General features: G+C 28.2%; 2 protein-coding genes across 2 annotated transcripts; one reads left to right on the top strand and one right to left on the bottom strand.

Moving 5' to 3' along the window:
- The first annotated feature begins 238 nt into the window (after positions 1-238).
- Positions 239-3,734, top strand: eEF1gamma (elongation factor 1-gamma). The gene is made up of 8 exons (XM_011506922.1): positions 239-337; positions 481-630; positions 1,225-1,288; positions 1,359-1,501; positions 1,771-2,073; positions 2,869-3,072; positions 3,135-3,287; positions 3,529-3,734. Exons 1-8 carry the CDS (start codon positions 326-328, stop codon positions 3,682-3,684), a joined length of 1,185 nt encoding a protein of 394 aa, XP_011505224.1. The 5' UTR covers positions 239-325; the 3' UTR covers positions 3,685-3,734.
- A 266-nt stretch (positions 3,735-4,000) lies between these two features.
- On the bottom strand, positions 4,001-5,477 carry mRpL49 (mitochondrial ribosomal protein L49). Its single transcript, XM_011506920.1, has 3 exons — positions 5,272-5,477; positions 4,653-4,845; positions 4,001-4,351 (listed from the first exon to the last, which is right to left on the bottom strand). The coding sequence occupies exons 1-3, from the start codon at positions 5,377-5,379 to the stop codon at positions 4,068-4,070; spliced, it is 585 nt and encodes a 194-aa protein (XP_011505222.1). The 5' UTR covers positions 5,380-5,477; the 3' UTR covers positions 4,001-4,067.
- Between the last annotated feature and the right edge of the window lie 2,597 nt (positions 5,478-8,074).

Raw genomic sequence — 8,074 nt, 5'->3', positions numbered from 1 at the left:
TTAACATACAAAAAAAAACTATTGCAAATGCGAAAATTTTTAACAAACTAATTTCCTTCTTAAAATAAAGACCATAGTAACACCGAGCGGCATTCATAGCCATATTATATTGTATGTGTAGCTTTCCTCCTACGATATGAAAGAAACCGGCTGTTCTCGATGAAAAAAAGTTTCACGCACACATGTGCGCCCGAGCGGACGCCCATGAGTGTATCAAGGGGCACACGTTAAATGAGGCTGCGGTGCGCATGCGCGTACGAGATATTCGACGGTCAGTCGATTTTTAGTCAACTCTCGACTTCCTCTTCCCGTAGCGCGGTGTACAATGGCGTCTGGTGTAAGTTTTCTTTCTGCGCGAGAATTAACTCGCACCCGGGAACATCCGTCCCGGCTGACATCGATGTCGGCACTACGATATGGAATCACCAGGCCAATAAGATTTGTCAGTTAACGAGTGGCCTATTTTGCTTTTTCTTCCAGACACTCTATACATATCCGGAGAACTTCAGAGCCTACAAGGCACTGATCGCGGCTCAGTTCTCCGGGGCGGAGGTCAAGGTGGCGGAGGATTTCGTCTTTGGTGAGACCAACAAGTCCGAAGCCTTCCTCAAGAAGTTTCCTCTTGGCAAGGTACGAGTGTACTCTATGCCGTGAATTAATTTATCCCGCGACCTCTTGCCCATTACCCGGTATATTGTATATCGCGTGTGCGAGGTGTTGGAGGGATTTTGAGAAACTGCTGTTAGACAGCTTTAGTGTACGAACAGATGGTCCACTCCAGAGATGTAAAAGTATAACCGATTAGGATGAACTAGTTGTGTTTGCCTTTCTTCTGGCCCTCGCTACTCGCATGTACACGTTCCAAATGTATGGACCAACACCTGTAGTTTTCCAATAATCCAGATGTATTAGATTAATTTTATCATTCTTATTGCAAATTTATAATAGATAATTTATAAGCACGTTTGTTGGGAAGTTTTTTTTCTATCTTATTTCAGTGATAGCATTGTGCGCTTGAATATTAGAAAATGTAATAAATATCATTTGTTTTTTAAGCAATGTTAATGTATTTCTTTAATAATAGATTAATTATAGATCCTGTTTTACACCTATTTTATTAAGAATTTTAACAAACGGTACAATTTTAAGTCTATTAATTAACTGTATAATATATTCCATTTGCAAGATTTTAATTCAAATATTTAATTTTTTTACCTCTTGCAGGTCCCAGCTTTTGAGACTAGCGACGGTGAATATATTACAGAAAGTAATGCAATTGCATATTATGGTGAGTTTTGTATTATTATGATAATTAAAATCCGATAATCTGATGTAATTGTTGTAATTTCTTTTTAAAGTTGCTAATGATCAACTGAGAGGAAAAACCGATGTAGATCGAGCTAAGATTTTACAATGGTTTGGTTTTGCGGACTTAGAAATCTGGCCCACCAGCAGTGCATGGGTCTTCCCTCTACTGGGAATTATGCCTTACGATGAGCAGGTAAGACTGAAATATATTATTTTATACGCGTTCTCTTTAAAAGGCAAAATCTAATAGTGTATTAGGTTTTGTAACGACAAGAGATATATTAATAGGTATCAAATGTTAGTGTTTGTTATTATTTCAAATGCTTTATTACTTATGCCTACAATTTCAATTTTACTTGTTAAGGGAAATTTTATTCCTATACGTATAGTATATATCAATTGTAAAGTCATTATTTCCGTGTCGTTAAAATTTAATTGTAATAAATCATTTTATTTATATAGACCATAAACAATGCAAAGAAGGATGTTGAGAAAGTATTGACGTTTTTAAATTCTCATTTATTGACAAGGACTTATTTAGTGGGCGAAAGGCTGACGCTTGCTGATATCAGTGTTGCCATGACACTTTTGTACTTGTATCGGTACATTTTAGAGCCCAATTTACGCAAGCCTTACCAGAATGTTAATAGATGGTTCCAAACTGTTATTAATCAACCAGAATCCATTGCTGTGATTGGTGCTTTTAAATTGGCAGATAAAACAATTGAGTACGATCCTAATAAATCCGTAACCACTCAAGAAAGGGTAAATAAAATTTTATCCAATTATTTTAATTTCCATAGTATTTACTTAACAGTTTATTTACTTATCTGTTATTTTCTAAAATTAATCATAAATATAGTTAAAAAAAGTTATTCTCGCATATGTAAACCAACAATAGCATAACCATCAAATAGAATAATACTTATAATTATTAATTATTATTAAATCATTACCAAAAATGTGATTATTTTTATATTAATAAAATGTTAATTGTATAAAAAGGAAAGAAGTCAATATACATTTATTGTATTAAGTGGAATTAAAACAGTTGTATGCTGTACTATTTATATATTATTTAGTTTTTAAAATTAAAAGTATTTTTTGATGTTAATATTATTGTTATTTTTTTATTAATAAATTAAATTTTTTATTAATATTTTTGGTTCTTTACAAAATTTGATAGTTAAGAAATTGTAAGAATTTTTCAAACATACTGTGTAATAAAAGTAATGTTTTTAATTGGTAAACTAATTATTCCAATTAATTGTGATCAATTTGAAGAAATAAATTTGATAGATGATTATTACATATTAGTTTCATAAATAAATACAGGTTTTTGGGCATTTATTCCTGTATTATGTTAAAGTTTTTTTTGTGTGTTTGTATGTGTGTATTGTGTAGCTGGTTAATTAAAAATTTGTTTAGAATTTCTAACTGTAGCAAGTATAGATCTAATTTTGTTATAAATATTTTTTTATTGTTAACTGCGTTATATGTATAATATAGAATTTGTATCAACTTAGTTATTGAATTTTTATTTTAATTATTTCTTAATAGGCTGAAGCTAAGGAAACAATGGAAGTTGAACTTAAGTTAACTAGTGAAATTAAGACAAAGAAAGCATTTCAAGTGGATGATTTTAAACGAGTTTATAGTAATGAAGATGAAGCTATATCCATCCCTTACTTTTGGGAGCATTTTGATCCTGAAAATTACAGCATTTGGTTCTGCGAATATAAATATCCAGAGGAGCTTACAAAGGTAAATTGGAAGATATTAATTTATATACATAAAAGCAGAAATTTAAAGTTTATTCATTTCAGGTGTTTATGTCTTGTAACTTAATTGGAGGAATGTTTCAACGCTTGGACAAAATGCGAAAGCATGCTTTTGCTAGTGTATGTCTTTTTGGAACCGATAATGATAGCAGTATCAGTGGAGTCTGGGTTTGGCAAGGACATGAGCTTATATTTCCTGTATGTTATTGTATACTTCTAAATGTGCTATTCATCTAACCACTTGAATTCATTAATTTAAACAAGTCGATTGTAATAGATTTTTTCATACTCTTAAAATTTTATCTCAAATAATTAGTTAAAACAAAAAAAGTTTGTTCGTTCAAGTATTTACATTACCGTTATTTGTATCTAGAATGTATTCAATTTATTTTACAAGTATAATTTTAATTTTTTTAAATTAATTACAATTTGTTTACAGACATGTCTTGACTGGACAGTAGATTATGAATCTTATAGCTGGACTAAATTGGATCCTTTAGATGAGGAAACGAAAGGAATTGTCCAACAATATTTCAGTTGGTCTGGTACTGATAAAAATGGACGCAAATTTAATCAAGGAAAGATTTACAAATAAATATTTTACATTTTAAAAGCCAATACTTGTATACAAAAAAAAAAAAAAAATTAAAAAGAAACAGCACTGCTCAAAATTTCTGAATAATTATATTTTCTTTTAATTTTGTGTTTATCTTTAAGTTAAATACTATTGCGTCAATGAAGAAAGTTTTTAAAGTAGATAAAGATGTGTTTGATATTTCATGTGATTGTTTTCAAATTTTTTCTAAAAAGATACAAATAAATTTTCATGATTTATTTATTACGCATTGTCTTTAAATATCTTTTTTATAAAAACCAACTTTTATTATTCTACAATGATATATAATTATAAATACTATAAAATTAAGAGTAACAAACAAAATATCAAATAATATTGATTTAATACTTGATTTGTAGGGTTTAAAATCCTTTTGTAATCAACCACTGCTTAATATTCTCTACGTGATCTCCTCTAAATCGTATTTGACCTGACATTTCATTAACACGACTAGCTATTTTTTTATAATATTTTGTTGATATACTTTCAAGATATGTTTTAATTTCACTTTCCAATTGCCAGATATTACCATCAATTTTTTTAATTACAGTAATATGTCGTGAGCCTCTAAATGAAATAAGTAAATAAACTGGTAGCATATAGTTTTTTGTTCTTGACACGAAAAAGGGATGAGATTTCGAGTGTTCTGCAAAAGAAATGTAAAAATACATTAAATTAATTAAATATTAAAATCAAAGTTCGATTAAATTAGTTTTACAATATAATAAAATAAAGAAATTAACATTTTTCTTTTAATACATTGTTTATTTATATAAATTCCAATTAGAGACATAAAAAATAATTTAGAAAATAACGATTAAATAAGAAAAATATTTTAATCAAAACAAATCAATAATTCACTTATTTTTCTCTGTGTGTATAATTGATTACACAACTTTAATTAATTTTTGCCTTATAATATTGTGTATTGAACATAACAATGTTACCTCTTGGAGGTATCCATCCTGATGGAGCTGTTCCATCAAAATGCTTGGGAGAAGGTACCACTTTAATAGGGAAGCAGCGTTCGACGTAACGCCATTCTTCAGGATTTTTTGACTTTTCAAAATCTGTTAGTTTGGACACATCTATATTGGTAACTAGTGGTGTATTACGTGGATTTATACATCTAATTTGAAGCTGTAATAACCCAGAGGCTACAATTAAATATGGTAAGTAATTTTACTCTCGAGGTGAGCAGTATTTTAAAATAAATTTAAAACTACTTTCGCAAATATGATAAAATATAAGTTTTCATTGTTTAATATGGCTTTTGAATCAATATTAGATTAAGAATAAATTGTCTGTTGTAATTTCACAATGGAACATTTCATACACAGGAAATATAATTATAAATAATTACAAACATTAGAACATCTCCAGAAACAATTGACTGATGATGTAGCGCTCCCTTTAATATCGAGTGTTTTCAATTCAATAAAATGATATTATCGTAATGGGCACTTATTAAACAAATTAACACAGAGCAAATTTAAATTTACACTGGGAGACTTATTAACCTCATATCCAAACAACTTACACGGCTTATTTGTACAAACAACTTACCCGACAATTGTTAATGCAATGCAACGAAGGCGTCGCCAGAGATTCACTCAATTTTTTCAAAGCTATCAAATTTTTCGTACGCGCTAAACTGTAGAGAGCACCAGCCATTTTTCATTACCAAACAAATAATAATATTATTAATAAAATTATGAGCGCTGCGCTCAATGAATATACAACGCTCGCTCTGTTGCATGCAACCTGCGCGCGCATCCCCGATCCCGAATAAATACAGACACGTGGTATTATATTGCTGTGGCATCAGTATTGACGTCATTGTACGAGATGACCGTCAATTGACGGCTCAATACGACGAGGCATCGCATAACTACAAAAACTATATATACTTTTCACTTCTAACGTTGCGTGTTATACGAAGCTTACACAGGATACTCGCGATAATAAATGATATGGGATACGCTCACGCTCGAGTCTACTAATGTCTGCGAGGGCTCAAACTAACATCTTCTTTTTAAAGTTTACCGAGGTAAGATTGCCCATGCTACCGGCGATCATATTATGATTAGCTGGTTACTATGAGGTTACTGTTTATGGGACGGTGAGTATAAAATCTGGAGGTATTATCGAATGAACTGATAATGTTTTTTCTTTATCATAATTTCCAAATGGATTTGTGTATCATAGTATGGAGAATAATACGAAGCGAGCGATCAATAAACATTCGATAAACTGATGATTGTCGATTAAGTTTTTCCTGGAAATAACGTAGGCAAAAGTGAAAAGTTGTAGGTAACAGCGATGTCCGTAAATGTCTGTGCGTAACGTGACTTTTCTACTGTGAATTTTCTGTACATACCTACTTACCCAGCCATTCCATTTACAAATGAACAGCAAGGATTTTCATAGTTAATTATTTCATTTGTTCTTATGACCACCACAATACTGAGCAAAGTGCACATTCATATCATTCATATTTCTTTAAGAGCAAAACTTTTCATTTCTAATGCAAAAAAAATTCATTTTAATATCCGAGAAGTAAAAATATTATTGCTTTAAAGCGATCCGAGTAAATAATAATTAATTATTTATTCATCAATGATTTTTACGATTTAAATTTGAAATAAAAATTTTCACTTCATTATTAAATGGAATTTAATTAAATTTAATGAATGTAAAAGTAATGACTTAATTCAAACTAAATGATCCATAATAGATAGTCAGTCAATCCTCGACAATAATCGTGTTACCAAACCATGTAAATGGTATAAATTATACTTTTAAATTAATTATCTTAATAATAATTAAGTCATTAAAAATAAACTTTAACATTAACATTATTTTTTATGGCTCCTTAAAACATTAGATTTTATTTGTTTAACTTAGATTTACGAATGTTCTTTATAATGATTATTGTAAATGTAATATTTATAAAGCAATTTTCATCGTTGATATTACATTAATTTCACTTATTTAATATGTAATCAATGAATTTTTTAAAAATATTATGTAATTAATTACATTTGAACTTATTTTACAATTTCATAAAAATGTTTATTATGAAAATAATTAGGACAAAAAAAATCATCTATATCATATTTCTATTTATATATATATATATATATATATATATATATAAATTATTTTGAATTATTACTGGAAAGAATATTAGATGCATAGAACGTGATAAATACAAATTCCATATTTATCGATTTATTTCAGATTATTGCTAGTTTCAATAGCATATATAACTTCTATTATTACAAAATGTATAAAGTGATACTTTTTTTTAATATTGAAGTTTGAAATTAATTTACAATTTATTATTAAATGTTCTTATTATTTATATGTCTTTACAACATTTTAATTTATTATTAGTTTAAGAAAATATTCACATTTTTCCACGAGCGATGCCTAAGCCAAAAATGCATCGCGATGAATACGTAAGTCTATTAATTTTCTTATATTTTCTATTGTTATAATTTTCAAATAAAGTAGGTAAGAATTAAGATGAAAATCTTCATTGAACATTAAGCTATTGCCAATATTTTAAAAACCTTGCTTATTATGATTGAATATTTCAAATGAATGTTTTGAACTTATTTTAAATAAAATAATATTATACTACGATTTGAAAATCATAAATAAAAGTTCTTCATAATAAAAATATAATAGTATTTTATATATATAATATCAAATATACTTTTCAATTAATTAGAACAAAATTAAAATTTTGTTTCAAAAAGAGTGATATATATATATATATATATACATATTATATGCTAAATTATAAAATTATATACTATTAAACTTAATTAAAATATCTTTGTTTCTTAATTTTTTTTATTTCTTAAACTTTGCGATGATGTAAAATATCTAATAATAGTCTCTCATAACGTTTGAATAAAATATTCTTTTCTATATTCGTCTAGTCTATCTAGAATATCTAGCCGATATTCTTCGATTACAGCGATTTTTATCTTTCTTATCTTATAATAATTACTTTCATTTAGAATATGTTTCTCGCAAGTTCAATGCCTTTTGAATCATGCTAGAATTCCCATTTTACATATTTATGTAATAATATTTTAATATGCCCATTTAAATTGATATTTTGCGATTAATTGTCCAATTTTTTAGTAATATTAAAAAAAAAATTACAATCCAGATATCACGTATTTCTCATGTTTTTTGATACCTTAAACTAATGTGCAAATTGCTTAAGCATAAACGATATATACATTAAGAAGAAAAAAAAACATTATATAATTATGTGAGCTTTGTCAATTCCTTAAAAGGAAGCTGGTCTGCGTTACCGACAGAGCCGTTTACATTCTCAGATCCGCGT

This window comes from Ceratosolen solmsi, unplaced genomic scaffold (assembly GCF_000503995.2).
Source record: "Ceratosolen solmsi marchali unplaced genomic scaffold, CerSol_1.0 scaffold6, whole genome shotgun sequence".
Taxonomy (NCBI): Eukaryota; Metazoa; Arthropoda; class Insecta; order Hymenoptera; family Agaonidae; genus Ceratosolen; species Ceratosolen solmsi.
This window is presented reverse-complemented; position numbering and strand designations above follow the sequence as displayed.

Bases quoted from the DNA above. Each gene is read 5' to 3' on its own strand.
- eEF1gamma (XM_011506922.1), top strand. The intron at 2,074-2,868 runs GTAAATAAAATT...ATTTCTTAATAG, and splicing joins CCGTAACCACTCAAGAAAGG to GCTGAAGCTAAGGAAACAAT. The intron at 3,073-3,134 runs GTAAATTGGAAG...TATTCATTTCAG, and splicing joins ATCCAGAGGAGCTTACAAAG to GTGTTTATGTCTTGTAACTT.
- mRpL49 (XM_011506920.1), bottom strand. From the start codon at position 5,379: ATGGCTGGTGCTCTCTACAGTTTAGCGCGTACGAAAAATTTGATAGCT. The intron at 4,846-5,271 runs GTAAGTTGTTTG...GGGTTATTACAG, and splicing joins ATTGCATTAACAATTGTCGG to CTTCAAATTAGATGTATAAA. The intron at 4,352-4,652 runs GTAACATTGTTA...TTTCTTTTGCAG, and splicing joins AGGATGGATACCTCCAAGAG to AACACTCGAAATCTCATCCC.